Here is a 15,632-nt window from a genome sequence, read left to right as displayed (position 1 = left end):
CCCAGCCAGAGGCATGTGTCTCGTGTCTGTGTTGCTTATGGGGCCCGGGTCTGCACCACACGTGTGGTGAGGCGATTACCTTCAGGCTGGGTTGTACTTACGGCGTGTGTGGAGCAGTTCTGCCACAGGGATTGACTGGGTCCCATTTCTGCACTTGTGATGTCCACTGTTACTGGGCGTCTACCGATGGTGGGAAAGTCTGTCCCACGTGTCCTGGGCATGTCCGATTTCACTGCCCAAGTACTGAAGGACTGCTTTGCATACAGGTTTCAACTTGCCCGTACGATTGTTTGCCTGGGACTTGTGGAAATTAGACGACTGAGTTGGATCTACTGCTCTGACTGAGCTGCCTAGAGTAGAAATACTAGGCAAGGAAGCAAAATGCTTTCCATGCCTGTCTCCTTGCCTACACAAAATTTTCCAAGTAGAGCAAACAGATGTATCCGGGAGTTTTTGGTACTGATGGTAATTTCCATGGTTTGTGTGTATGACAAGGGTTTACTTGATTCTCCATGCTCCACGAAGTAGTTGAGGCGGCAACCTTTTCCCTGAGAGGGAAAGCTGGAGCTTTCTTGCTGGATTTGCCACGGGTGGATAAAGCTGATCTCTGCCTTGTAGTGATTTCACACGAGACGGTAATTTATCACGTGAACTGGGTGGAAATTGTTGTGGCCACAGAGGCCTTGTGCCTGAGTGCATCGTGGCACCAGTGGGAGCATCAGCAGGGGGCAGGGTGCCTTTCCTAGGGCTGGGGCAGAGGTGCTGCGGTGGGTGGCTTTGCTGGCAGAGGTGGGAAAAGGTTGACTGCTAAATGCTTGCTAAAAACTGCGGTGCTGAATCTTTTATCATATAAAATTGATGCGAGAGATGGTGGAAAGTCAGTAGGCTGTCCTAATATGCAGAACATTTCAACAGAGATGTGATATTTCATATACACGGAGCACCTGCTGATGTCACTTGAAAGTCATGCTCACCCAGCTACAGCAGGGATTATTTTTTTTTGTGTTCTCCAGCTTTTTTAGAGGAAAGGGCAAAAATTGATCATATGCGCATGATAATCCAGAGAAGAAAATAGATGCTAAACAACCTCTGAAGTTATTTCCTTTCTATACAATGAATAACTGCTGCATATGGAGTTACGTACTATGCACCAGTGACTTAATAAAATATAATTTTATTATTTGGACACCTCTTTCTGACTTCATATAAAAGTTGCTCTCCTCTTGGTTTTTTTTTTTTTTTTTAATCTGATACTAACCTAAGCAGTGCAATTGAAATGCCAAAGCCTTACCTATCTAATGCAGACTTCCCATTTCTATAGCAACAAAACTCGTCCTTGTACTTAATGAAGGAATATTGGAGTGTGAGTAACTGGGACTTTAAGGTTTAGAAAAATAAACAGAACCACTTTATATTTGAAGATTAGGGAAATAAAACGGAAGTGACCTCTTTGCATAGAATAAAAAAAATCGCCTAGGCTTGGGATACTTCATTAGTAAGAATGAAACCATATTAATGTAATAAGGAGCTTTGTGTTTTAATCTTGTTTTTCTAATTAAAACGTAAAAGGCTTTTATAGCAAGTGAGAGTCTTTGAGGGTTTTTCCCCCCCCTTCTTTTTCCAAAGCTGCTGTGTTTGTGGTTAAGCTAATGAAAATTTGGGCTGCCTCGCAACAGATACATTTTCCTTCTGTATTGGCAAAAATCCATCCATAGTTTTTGTCATTGGCTGAAAAGAAAGGGGGGGAAAAACCAGCGTGTGGTGTTTAATCCTACGTTTGATCTGCAAGCTAGTTCCTGGTCAGCTAGTTTAAATCTGTGTTACAGTGATAAATGCTGAACAAGCCACAGATGAGAGAGTGAATGAAGGAGCAGCTGTCATCTCTTCCTATTGTCTTATGGCTTTTCAATTACAATTTTAACAACCGTTAAATTCTAATTTAAAACAACCATAGGAAACATCCCAAGGAAAAGCAACAATGCTGACAGCAACGTATCATGAATGTTTACGAGCCTATGTTTCTGTATCAGCGTGCTGATAAGTACTACACGACATTTGTGGCAGGCTTAGTGTGCTTAATTATTAATCTGTAGAGTGAATGTCGGCAAATGGGAAATATGCAATAGGGGCTTCTGTTGCAGTCTTACTGGCAAAAAAAATTGTTTGAATATATTTCCACAAGCCAGTTCAATTTTTCTGCTATTTCTTCTGTGATTTTTTTTTTTGTTGTTGTGGGTTTTTTTAAAGCTGTGATTCTGATAAGTTCATCTTCATTTCTGAGGACTAAATAAAAGGTAGCCAGGGTTTAAGGAAGCTTTTATCTACTGAGCACACTTGTCACAAGGCAGCTGAGACAACCGATGATACCAGTGGTGGTAGTAAATTGCCCCACAGCAAAAGGAAGGATGGAGGACAGGATAAGACAGATGGAAGGCTGGCTCGTTTGAAAGTTGATCAAGATTAGCTGTTGCGAAAACAAAAAGCAAATGCAGAAACAACCCATTCAGCAAAATCCAGCTTGAAACCGGCTGAGTCGTAGCATATTAAACTGTGGGCAGGTGGCATCCCGTATGAGCTGGGCGGCTGTATCCTGCTGAGAGCTGCGTTCTTCTTCTTGCCTCCCAGCAAACTCATTGGAAAGGCATGCAGCATCTCTGAGAACTGTGAAAAGGCTCGACCCAAAATCTTTGGATTGTATTTTACCCTACATTCCCTTTAAAAAACCAAATATCTTAGAATTTGGTAAAATGCTTCTCTAGGCAGAGACTGAAGGAAGGCTGACAATGAGGATACAGCAGGTCTGCAGGAGGTGCAATAGGTGTATGGAAGTTGCAATGTTTGCACCACAGCCAGCTGTTAATGGGCTTCTCCATTGCTGCTAGGGTATTTGAAGCCTAAATACAGGAGGAAACAAGATTTATGTGACTGTGCATAACTTTGGCCCAAGATCTCGGAGGACATTAACTCCCTGGAAGTTTCATAAAGAGATGCTCTGTGGGTGCCTTTGCTGTTGTGGGGCTAATGCATTCGCGTGTGCTCTGTGTTTCAGGGATAGAGCTCTGTCCCCCTGGGCACCGGTTCATGATCACCATGGTGGCGAGCTTCATCGAAATGTCGGGGCAGTTCCTCATGCCAGGGCTGGCTGCCCTCTGCAGGGACTGGCAGGTCCTCCAGGCAGTCATCATCTGTCCTTTCCTGCTGATGCTGCTCTACTGGGTGTAAGTATTTCTTCCTCCTGTCGGGTCAAAGACAACACGAGCTCCTAATGTTGGACTTGGGAGGTGCTTTGCTGCCTGGAAGTATATGTGCTTCACAATCCATATGAGCCTTTCCCTTTGTTGTTACATTCACCTTTTGCAAAGATTTGGCTTTGAAATAAGAAATAATAACTTTATAATTTGCTGTAGCACACACATAGGTTACGTGCTGCAACCTGGTGGGAACTCAGAAGATGGTCCTCTTTCATTGAGCAGCAAGTCATACTTTGCTATTATTCTGGCTGTTACTTCCCCTTTAAAGATGAAAACAATTCTTGAGAGGATGCATCTCAACCTAGCTGTTGTCAGGTTGTGGTTGCACAGCTAAATTTTCTCTTAAAACCTGTATTGTGATTCTGGGCTGTCACTGTTGGTTTCTTTGTCCCGGGTTAGCCAAGCTAGGTTAAAAATAACGTGTGTCAGCTCTTGAACAAGTGCACTTGGACATCTTGTGTGCATGAGGTAGCCAGCCCTGAACTAGGCTGCCTGCTCGATTTTGCCCGAATCAGCGCACGCTGTGCTGTGAAGCCTGGGTGGCCGGTCTGCGCTGGGCGGTGGCTCAGGATCGTTCCCGCAAGGAGTCCTCCCCTCCTGCCTGCTCCCACTCCTCTCTGCCCGCTGCACCGGCGGCACTGGGGCGTTGGTATGGCTATCCTGAGAGAAGTAGGGTGGCTCTCACCTTGGGGGTGGTGCCGAGTCTATCCCCACCAGGACTCTATAAACCTCCCAAAAAATCTTTCTTTGTTGTTCTGTCTTAATAGTGACACGCAGTGGCGGCATAACACAACAGAGGCTTATGAGAGCAGTGTTGTACAAAACCATAACAGTAAGAACACGCTAGATCATTCGTTTTAAATATAACACTAACAAGATTAAAATATTTAGTTGCTGTACGCTGAAAAAAAATGAGGAAAAAATGCCACCACGCTGTGCAGGACCAAGTTGTTTATGTACCGTGGGGGGCCAAGCTGCCCGTTGTAATGCCTGACAAGTTGCAACATGTAAAAACTTGTTATAGTGTGTAACAATTTTTTAACAGTTATATATTTTTCTATTAATGCGTGAAGGCCTTACAGAGTTCTCCTGCGTTCACGGCAGTAATCTCAGCAGGGATTTCTTCGCTTATCCCTGAGGTAGACGTGCTGCAGCTTGGGCTGAGGACAAAACACAGCACACTGGGAAAAGTTACAAGTCCTTTAGAAGCTAATGGCTTCCCCCCCACCCCCACCCTGTTTTCCAACATACAACATCTAAATAGTCTCATCTTGTCAGTGTTAATCTTGATGATGAATAAGCTAGAGTGTTCTTGTTAATGTATGATACTGTTCTCCCAAACCTGCCATATGTTATACACATGGAAACACACACATATGCAGGTCTACTCCAAAACCTCCTATTGGGATGCCTGCCAGCTGGAAAGCATTATATCCACCACTGTGTAGGACCCAATATCAAACATGACGTTTACAGATATTTGTGTCCAAAAGGACAGTACGATAGTATGAAGACACTTAACGAATACAATAGACAACACAGACAGCAGTAACTCCTCAGCAGTCTTCTGGAGGTAGCACATTTTCCAGGTGGCTGAGTCAGGGCCCCCTACATTCCTGTTGAGAGGTCGTCCCTGGGTGACATTAAAAGCAATAGGAAATGCTAACATTTATTTCTTAATCAGGTGAGGAATTGGTTAGATGGTCACATCCAGAGGGTAGTGGTCAACCGCTCAATTTATGTGATTGTGCATAATGTGGAGATTGGTGATGAGTGGCGTCCCGCAGGGGTCTGTATTGGGACCGGTACTGTTTAATATCTTCATCAGTGACATAGACAGTGGGATAGAGTGCACCCTCAGCAAGTTTGCAGATGACACCAAGCTGAGTGGTGCAGTTGACACGCCAGAGGGACGGGGTGACATCCAGAGGGACCTGGACAAGCTCGAGAAGTGGGTCTGTGTGAACCTCATGAGGTTTAACAAGGCCAAGTGCAAGGTCCTGCACCTGGGTCAGGGCAACCCCTGATATCAGTACAGGCTGGGGGATGAAGGGATTGAAAGCAGCCCTGCCAAGAAGGACTTGGGGGTACTGGTGGATGAAAAGCTGGACATGAGCCGGCAATGGGCGCAAACAGCCCAGAAGGCCAATCATATCCTGGGCTGCATCAAAAGCAGCGCAGCCAGCAGGTCGAGGGAGGTGATTCTGCCCCTCTGCTCCGCTCTGGTGAGACCCCACCTGCAGTACTGCGTCCAGCTCTGGAGCCCTCAGCATAAGACAGACACGGACCTGTTGGAGCGGGTCCAGAGGAGGGCCACAAAAATGATGAGGGGGATGGACCACCTCTCCTATGAAGAAAGGCTGAGAGAGTTGGGGTTGTTCAGCCTAGAGAAGAGAAGGCTTCAGGGAGACCTTCTTGCAGCCAATCAGTACTTAAAGGGGGCTTATAAAAAAGATGGTGGCAGACTTTTTAGCAGGGCCTGTTGTGACAGGACAGGGGGGAATGGCTTTAAACTAAAGGGGGGTAGATTCAGCCTAGATAGAAGGAAGAAATTTTTTATGCTGAGGGTGGTGAAACACTGGCACAGGTTGCCCAGAGAGGTGGCGGATGCCCCATCCCTGGAAACATTCAAGGTCAGGTTGGACGGGGCTCTGAGCAACCTGATGTAGTTGAAGATGTCCCTGCCCACGGCAGGGGGGTTGGACTAGATGACCTTTAGAGGTCCCTTCCAACCCAAACTATTCTATGATTCTGTGATTCTATAATCTCCAAGACCTTTGTGGCTTTTTGGCTGGACAAGATGGGCAGACCATGCAAATAGATCCCCCTTATATAATGTGTGATATGACAGCTTGATAAATAGTGGTAACAGCCAAAGTAACAGGATTTGCGTTGACGGGGGTTTTTGCATTTGCAGAAATGGACTCTGGTTAGGATGCCTGTTTAATTATACTGTTGGTACAGTATGCACTTTTCTTTTAGGCTTTTCTCTTCCATCTGTTGCATATTCTCTGGAAAGTGCTACCGTTTTATTACCTCTTTCCTTTCTTCCCCTCTTCCCCCAGCATTGTGTTGGGGAATAGAGTGTGAACCCTCAGCATATGTTACAGATGAAGGAAGAAATCGAACTGATTTGTAATAAAAGAACTGGAAAACTGCTCTGCTTATTAATTCCCCATCACATACCCAAAGCAGTGAGATCAATAACAGATGTTGTGATAGCCCCTGTGCTGCCTCCACCTTCCACCTTGCTCTCTTTACTTCCATCTCCTGCTGTGAGAGAGCTGTTTGCCCCTCCATGCTGGGGCTTAGCCCTCTCCCACCTATAGATTTGCTCTGCTCCCAGCCTGCACATGGCAGGCTATACCGTCCCCAGGAGGTGGGTGGCTGAGCAGAGCGGCAAGCTGGGCATGGACTGAAGGAAAGGGGGAAGCAGCAGATTTGTCTAGGAGGGATGGGCTGGTGGGCTGGGACACCCACAAATTGAGCAGATGCCTTTGCTGAGCTCTCGGGTTGTTCTGGGAGCGCAGAGAGGCACCCACATAAGCCGGACGTGAGCACAGGGGTTGGTGACAGCATATAAAAATAAGTTAATAGCAGTTAGGTTCCTTTCAAAGTGTGTGTGTGTTAGAGCCATGAGGGAAGGGGATCTCCAGTTATACAGAGGCATTATTTCCTCTCCCTTGGATGCAGGAAGCTCCTGACAGGTCCACGCCATGAAGGTCAGCAAAGGTATCAATAATCTGAAATAAACTCCTGCTTCACTCTAACCAAAACTGAAGAACTGGGAAGGGGTGGACAGTTCTTTTCTGGTGCTGTTAGATAGGATTTACCCTCACCAAGACACAAAGTTGTAATAACTGGGCTTGTTGCCCTGGGGCAGACCCCTAATTGACACACTACACCCTTTGCATGGGCATGGGTTTGCTCTGCATCTGGACAGGATCATGGTTCTCCTTCCAGCTATGCGCGGTACCTGCCTGGCCTTTTTCTGTCTGTCAAGGATTCTTCTCTGCTCTTAGGATTTCTCAGGCTCAGGATCTTTTTTCCCAGTGTCCCTCCCACTCTTCTCCCCCTCTGCTTTCCCAAGCAGCAGCTGGGTAACAGGAGATGAACATTCCCCCCTACCCACCCACCCCCCGCTCTTTTCTTTGACTGCAGAAGGCTGGTCCTTTCCTTGCTGGTGGAGGAGGTAGAAGGCTATCAACCAGGTGTCTGCAGTTGGCTCAGCCTGGTGATCTGGGCGACTGCCCACCCTTGGCAGAAAGCTGTCTCAGCTTCATTAATATATATATTTAGTATTTAATGCCAGGTGATGAAGAATGAGGTTGTGACCAAGTTTCTGTGCAGAATTCCACAGCGGCCAGGGGGTTGGCGGGTTTTTTTGGCTTTTGAGTTTGTGATGGTCCTTGGTTTGGCAACAGAAGATGCAACAGTAGGTGCGTACAAACGAGCCTTGGCAGCAGGGTCCATGCTCCACAAGTGAGCTTGGCACTTGCACAGGGACAGGGCAGCCAGCACTTCCCCTTGCTGTGCCTGATAACCTGGGTTCAAAGCAGCCCAAGAGTTTTTAAAGATCCTTAAATGAACTTCCCACTGCTCGCACTGAGTAATGGAGCAGCTGAAAGATGTGAGGCTTCAGCACTTCCAGTTTGAGAAACCTGTAGGAGCTGGAAGGCAGAGACAGCGTTTGTCCCTGCGATGCCCGTCCCTGCGGCTCTCTTCCTTCCCTAGGAGCAGGTGCTCCCCATAGGGCTTGCCATTTGGGACCTGTAAGCGGACCGTTCAAAGAAGTGCAGCTTTTAGGCTAGTGGCTGAGGCTGTCACCTCTCCGGAGCCAAGCACGGGGAGATTTTGCATCCAGAGAATTCTTAATTTTTCAAAACATGCATTTGCAGTACAGGACTTTCTGCAGGAGGATATGCCAAAGCATCCATGCAGCACCAGTGGTAGTAAATAAGCTGTCAAGCTGAATAGCTGTCATCATGTCTGTTACATATTTTTGTTGCCTGATATCATTTGGTTTGCAGTCTGTCTGACTTCTCTCCTTTTTTCTTCTTTAAAAAAAAAAAAAAAAAATTTACTTTCTTTATCTAGGATGGAGGTTTCGCTAAGCTGTCTTCCAAATTGCATCAACCTTAAAAGATAGTACCATAATGGTGCAATTGCCTGGTCCGCTGCCTAGAAGTAAAAGAACTGAAGCAGCATCCACAGCAAAGATCGGTGCTTTGTGAAGGAAATTTGAGGTTTATTATATATTTGAAGTTAAAAGTAGTTGCTACGTTTGTTCTTAGAAAGGTCTTTTGTAAGATTAGTGAAAATGAGGCCTAAACAAGAAAGAAAAATGTGCTTGGAGTCAGATCTGAAAGTTTTCATATCTGTGGAAGTATGGGAGGTTTTGTTTGTTTGTTTTAAGATCTACATATTTCTTTTGGTTTTGTATGAAAATAAACTCATCTGGAAAAAAAGGAAGAATGATCAGTTAAGCTAATGAATCAGGTGAATATCAGCACTTGAACGAAACAACTGGGTGGAAAATAAACTTTTTTATTTGTAACTCTGTGTGCATGTATATGTTTTTAAGCATCTCAGCTAACATAGTATTGCCTTTATTAGGGGAAACTTTTAGAGCAACAGCTGAATGTCATCTGGAGCATACACAATACTGACCTGTATAAAAGAATGGCTTAAAGTCTGCATATGTGGAAGAAGATTTTTGACACGTTTAAAAATTTAAAAAATCTGTTCCATTATAATCCTAAAAAGTAATTCTTCTCTTTCCTCTCTCTGTCTTTACAAGAGAATCCAAATCACTTCTGTCCGGTATTTTCCTTCTTTGGTCTGAATTACCCTGTGTTAACTGCACAGCTCATTCATTGCCTGCTTGGCAGCAAATGTCTATTGCAGGCAGTGCTTCCTCCTCCCAATTCTTTCAAAATTGTATTAACGGGCAGAACGCCTCTAACACATTATAAAATTCTAATATGTCCTATTTCTAGGTGATAGGATAGTTCCTGTATCATTTGTGAATCAGTGTAAAAGAAAATGCCATTAATTTGCACATTCTGAATCTTTTTTTCCTCTTACTTGTTTCATAAGTGATTCTGCTTTTTGAAAATACTTGCGTAGCTCATGAACGGTTAAATGAGCAGCTAAACACTCTCAGTTCTTCCTCTGACAGAAAGTTGGAAGCGACCCTAACGTGTTTTCCGTCTTTGAAGTATTTTCCCAGAGTCCCTTCGGTGGCTGATGGCTACACAGCAGTTTGAGGCATCCAAGGAACTGATCCTTCAGTTCACGCACAAGAACAGGATGAACACGGAAAGCGACATCAAAGGAGTGGTGCCCGGTGAGTAGGACAGACAGACAACGACAAATCCCTCCACTCAGATAAAGTTGCTCGCTTTTCTCAAAAGGCTGCATGTGGCATTGCTGCCTAGAATTAAATAATCTATTTACTGCCTGTAAAATCGTCCCGTTTGTTCGTTCGTTCATTCGTTCATTCATTATTCATTCATTTTGATTTTCTTGAAAAACCATTCCAAACTCCAGCACTGTGTTTAAAATTACTCGGCCTGTTGAACAGTGTAGTATTTATAGTCTCATCTTGCAGTGCCATATGTCTTTAGAGACATCTCTTGAAGAATTTTACCATGGCTACAGAGTGCACCTTCAGCCCTGTATGCCTCTGGAAACTGTGTTTTAAGGAAGCTGCTGGCTGGGATCCTGCCCATCACGCAACACTTACTTCGTTGGTCTGGAGAAGCAGCAGCACTCGAACCCCAAATGCTAAAGCACCAGCCCTGTGACAGACCTAAACTACATTACAGTTTCTCTTTAAAGTCTTCCTCCAAAAGCCGTTTTGCTTTCCTCTCCCACATAATCTGAAAGATGCTGCTCTGGGGGTGGAGGGGCTGCGAGCAGCAGCGGTAGGGTGCAGTTTTTGGTTGAGAGTCTAAATTATCGGTTCCTTGGTTTACTGATGCTTTTAGAAAGAGCTGACAACTCTTATCACCAGGATTGCCACTGAAATAGCTGTGCTCCTGTCTCGCAGGGTGCTTTGCGGAAGAGACTCTGTGTGTGTGTGTGTCTCTAATTACAATAAAGGTGAGGCGTTTCTGGATACTCATCTCACTGGTCCACCTGTCAGATTTGGTTCAGGCTCCCCTCTTCCTTCCCACAGGCCTGACGGTACCCATAAACACCCATTTTGCACTGTCACTTGCAATCTGTATCAGACTACCCACTAGTCAGAAAACAGTGGAAATGATTCTTCCCACACACACTTTTTCAAACCCTACCTACTCTGACCCCAGGGGCTGCAGGGAGACCTCACCCAGTAGCTCTGCCCGCGGGTAGGGGTGATGCTTCCTGCACTTGGCTGATGCTCGCTGATGCCAAAGGTCTCTGGGGTAACTGTAGCTTCAGTCAGTGCTAAAGGCATCAGTCAGCGCTGGAACAGACTTCATCCAGAATAGAAAAATGTCACCATTAACATCAGTGCCTAACGAATGAAGCAGTCTTCATCAGTAAGGGATGAAAAAGTCCGATTTGCGTCTGTGGTATTCATACCTTGGTCACTGCTGTGATTTCTGATGCAGCTGGCAGACTGGTGTTAATTAGCTTGTTTGCACGTGAATTGGGTGTCTGGGGTTACAGTTCCTGGATCCCCATGGCACACAACATGGCTTTGCAATGTAAATGCCATTTTTCTGGTAAAGTTCTGAAAAGCTGGGGGGTATGTGAGCAGCTTGGTGATCTCCCAGATTAACCTGGTGATCTCCATCCCCCCCACCTCCTTTCTGCAGATCTTCCCCAGAGTAAATGATGGGTCTTGGGGAAAACGTATCTGCGAGGCAACGAAATGTCTCACAATTGGACTTGGAGTTTCCCAGCCAACTCTCAACTTGGCTTTTCTCAGCTAGTCAACTTCTTGAATTTGCAGATGAAATAAAATGTATTTTAGGGGAAAGAAAAAATTAATTACCTGAGTTTCCTTTAAGGAAAATGATAAAGATGCGACTGTGTGCTAGAGGGATTTATTTAAGCCACGTATAATGATATTGTCCATGGAGGAATGCTAAGTATCAAAATGGTTTTATGACTATTATTCGTGACTGATTACTTTTTCCAGCAGTTCATGGTAGGGGTACACTCCTGTTTAAGGAAGGACTCCCTTTCATGTGGAAGACAGAGCATTATTACACATCTTGATGTTATGGATTGTCTGCCTGCAAGTACATTTAGATACGGCAGTTGTCAGTACATTACCCTTTGCAAACTTTAAGTGATACAGAACATGATCATTTCTGCCTCCTTGCTGATGCTGGATTTGTTGGGGTTTTTTATTATTTCTTCCCTCGCTTTTTCTCTTTAAACTTTCTCTGCAGCCCCACACATTTAAGGCTTTCCTGACCCAGCGCTGGAGGGATGCTGCATTTCTGTAGGGAGAGTAAGAAAGGAGCAGTATCAAAAGAATGAAATGAGCTTAACTAAAAATTTTGGAAGGAAGGACCTTCTCTCTCATTCTGGGTGTATGGGAGTGTTGATGGTCTGAGTGGGGACAGGAGAAAAGTAGAAATCCCGAATGAAGAATGTGATCAAACCGCAGGCCGTGTGTCTCCCAGTGGGTCTGTAAGCAGAAGAAAGCATTTCTCTGCTTTTGTGTGTTATAATCGCATACCCGTAGTTGCTGTAGCAGGGAATGGGTAGAAAGCTGGTACTTGTCTGGGGGAAGGGATGCCACTGAGCCTGATGCAGATATCCCCTATTCCCCCTTGACTCCACTGTTGAGCTTTCCTATCTGTGTGGAGGGGTTTTTGTTTGTGATTTGTTCTATTCTTTGTTTTCCATCTGAAAGGGCTGGAAACCCTTTTGCTCTGGTTAGGGGCCATTGTGTTGCTGTTTATTATTCCTCGCTGCATTGTCGTTAACAGCCTCCTGTGACTGAATTACTCCCAATACATTTAAATGATAAACTGCTCACTTGCAGTCCCTTCCAGCTGGAAACCCCACTGTAATTTTACTCATACGTACCAGTCAAATTAGTGTATCCTATATAACAGATCATTACAGGAGTTACAGTAGTTTCATATGTATCCATTCTGGCAGCTGATACGCGTTCCATAATAAAAAGAAGTAGTTTTCAAGTGGGTGAAGTATTTCTGGGATGGAAGAAAATGCAATTTTTAATTGCTGTCCAAGCAATGAATAGGCTTATTTTGCTTTCTGAAGGATCACACCGTTCCCATTGCCTGCTGAAAGCTTTTACTCGTCCATTTGGCTACGCTGCCCATAGTGGGAAGTGCCACTAACCTTCTGTAAGGCCTGTTTGCTCCACAGGGAGGTGGCCCACGTGTTGGGTGGAAAAAAAGGAAGCAAAATTTATCTGCCGTTTTTGAATCAATCCATAGGGTGGGAGCGGTTTGCCAGTGCTCTGCTGGGAGGTGTCTCTGAAGAGGACAACGAAATGTCTGGTCAGGGGTCCAGCTGCAGTTGAAAGGTCTGGCAGCTGTGGTAACAACCCCTGTCTGGAGAAAATCAGTATGAGCGGCTGATGGGCAATGCTTAGCCGGCGAAGAGTATGCATGGCAAACAGATTAAGTGAGACAAGGGATGTTGATAGGAGTCCAGAGTGTTGTAAATTAACATTACCCTTATCTTCTCAGTAACCTGCCCCAGGGCTGCCTGTTGTTGGTTGCAAAACCAAAGGAGAGCTGCCCCCTCAACAGCTTTAAGTGGCTTTATTTTTGAGTGGTTGTTTCACCTTGTGATTTTTGGCAGGAATAATTTGCCTTCATAAAGAGATTTTTGGTTTTATGTGGTCGTATTTTCTTCTTTAATGCTTAAGAAATCTAGGTGTGGTAATTAGCCCGGGTTAAATCATCCCTAATGTTTTGAGTCTCAAAATTTCACCAGTTGGCTCAATACTTTGCCCTCTTTTACAAATAAAAGTTTAAATTCATTTTTGCATCAAGGGAATGATTTGTATCCAACTGCATATTGAAATGTCATTTGTAAAACAGACTTGATGAGTTTTGTTGACAAATATTTCAAAACGTTATCCAAAAAAGTCAGCTTCAATCATGAGCAAATGAAATATTTTGATAATATTAATTCAGTACAAGGTTTTCACTGCCAGTTTCTCCAAAAACTTCCCCATCTCTTCCCTGTTCCCCTGTGGAACAAGAAGCAAACATTCAGTTCAGCGCAGCTGTAGGACAGTCGTTTTGACCTGAGTGAAATAAATGCTAAGGAAGCACGGAGATCTGTTTAAAGAACAGGAGAAAAGGGGAATTTAGGGGAATTGGAAATCCCAAAGTGCCAACTGTCCTTACACCTTTTAAAGGCGTATTGTACATTAGCTGGCTTTCATTATTTTGGCAGGATGCATGTTCTTTCTTCGCAAAGGGTCTCTTTGTTAGCTGGAACAGATCGACTGCTGCAAGCTGATCTCCGCTGCACCGGCACCTAGCCCTGCCGGCGTGTTTGACTGTGCTGGGAAATGCACCACTTGAAGAGCCGTATCAGCAATTACCTGAGTGTCAGACTTGATGCTTCCATGGAAACCCACCCTTGTGCGGTTCTCCTTCTCTTCCCCTTTAGTGGGTGACGTTTCAGATGTTCCTTAACAGAAAAATAACTGCTTGACCAGGCTGAATAACAAAACCCCCTTTTTGCTCATCTCTAGATCAAAACCAGAGTGCTCCTGTGGACAGACCGGTTATAGCTGTTCCTTTCTAAGGTTCCTTTCTAAGCTTGGAGAAATAATATTGATGTAATTACGAAAGTGGCCAGCAAAGATCGAGTGTCCGAATAGACACAAATACTTTAGCGTGCAGGACACGTTGTGGAGGGGAAGAAGGGGTACAGTACTCTGTGCGTGTGTGTGTGGATTGCAGTTAGGAAAGCTGTGGTTTTCAGGGACTTTCCTTTTAATGAAAAAAAAAAATTATCATTCACCTTTCTTGCTACTGAGCAACACACTGCCATGACTTTTCTTTTATACATAAGCTAGTTTCCTGTTTTGTTTTGCTATATACATTTTTCTTCCGAAGCATGAGGCTTGGATCTATGTACTTGCATGCTTTTTTTTTCATTGGGTAAATAGCAGAGGGAAGGGTGAAAAAGCCTTATATCTGAAAGGCAGTCTCTTTCCCTAATAGAAGAGATTAACTCTCCCTACAAAGCTTTACTCATATCCTAGACAATCACACCTACAACTGCATTACTGTTTTAAAGCTTGTGGTGGATGAAGAGCCAGGTGTATTATGCAGAGAGAGAAAGCAAGTTCCCTGGCCCTATAATACAGGTAACTCCATGTGATGCTACTACGTACAAACCTGCCAGATGTGTTCCTTTACCAGATGCTGTTTCTTGGTTATTTAATGGTGCCGAACTTAAATATCCCATGCAAGTCCCAGGGGGTAGTCAGGTAAATGTGGGAAATTTAGTTAAAACAGTTCAAGGTGCTACTTGAAGGCAGCCTTTAAGTCTTGGAGAGGACTGTGTGTCAGCCATTGAGATTTCTATCTCAAACAAAACCAGCCAGTGATTTCTGTTGCCCTTTTGTATGTTAAATCAGCCTTCAGGAGGGGCTGGGTTTCTCCTGGTGGTCCCCTGTTGTCCAGGAGCAGGAACTGATGGAGTTTGTGTAACTCTTTCAGGACATGCAGTACATGATAAATAGCGAGTAATAAGAATAAAACTGGTCAGTTAAGTCCTCTTCTGCTGGCTAGGTCTACAAGAATGGAAGAGGAGAGCCCATGCATGCCCTGGCTGTATCCCTGGTGAGGGCGGTAGTGACCTCTGACAGCAGCAGGGTTGGGAGGGGACAGGGGAAAAAGGGAGCGCTCTACCAAGGACGTACCTTTTGATGCCACTGGGAAAAACCAAATATGCTAGAAAATTTAAAAATAAAAAAAAAAAAGGGGTGTGTGTGTCCGGCTCTGTTGAAGTTTGAATAACTTTTTCTCACCAGTTGAGTCCTCTGCAGACTCTCACTGGCCGCGCTCCAGCCTGTCGCAGCTGCTCTGTGCCCGGCTGGCACACTGGCTCTTTGTCCGCAGTGCTACCTTTCCTCCTGGAGGAGCCAGCTTTACAGGGCAGGAACCGTGTGCGGAGGGCTGGCGGCAAGCCCTGGCCCTGCCAGTGCTCCCCCGGCCCGCGTGCACCGAGAGCGGAGAGGATGTGTAAGTCTGGATGCAGATGTGAGGGGTTAGGAGAGGAGACCCAAGGAACCAAGCGGAGGCGGAGAGCAGTAAGAGGGACTGGTGGACAGAGAAGAGAGGAAATAAGAGAGTGAAGAGAGTTGTGGGAGCAAAGAATAAAGATAGTTGGAGGAGACTTGGAGGGCCAAAGGCAACAAGGGAATGTGGGGAA

The 15,632-nt window shown here is 45.0% G+C and overlaps 1 protein-coding gene across 2 annotated transcripts in view; it reads left to right on the top strand.

The window, feature by feature from the left end:
• The window catches only part of SLC22A23 (solute carrier family 22 member 23), a 115,019-nt gene that overhangs the window by 76,912 nt on the left and 22,475 nt on the right, over nucleotides 1-15,632 (top strand). For both annotated transcript variants that reach the window (XM_076330471.1, XM_076330470.1), the window contains exons 4-5: nucleotides 3,050-3,218; nucleotides 9,473-9,600. In XM_076330471.1, coding sequence (XP_076186586.1) covers nucleotides 3,050-3,218; nucleotides 9,473-9,600 — 297 coding nt within the window. The remainder of the gene's footprint in view (nucleotides 1-3,049; nucleotides 3,219-9,472; nucleotides 9,601-15,632) is intronic.

Source organism: Aptenodytes patagonicus, chromosome 2 (genome assembly GCF_965638725.1).
Source record: "Aptenodytes patagonicus chromosome 2, bAptPat1.pri.cur, whole genome shotgun sequence".
In the NCBI taxonomy this organism is placed as follows: domain Eukaryota; kingdom Metazoa; phylum Chordata; class Aves; order Sphenisciformes; family Spheniscidae; genus Aptenodytes; species Aptenodytes patagonicus.
This window is presented reverse-complemented; position numbering and strand designations above follow the sequence as displayed.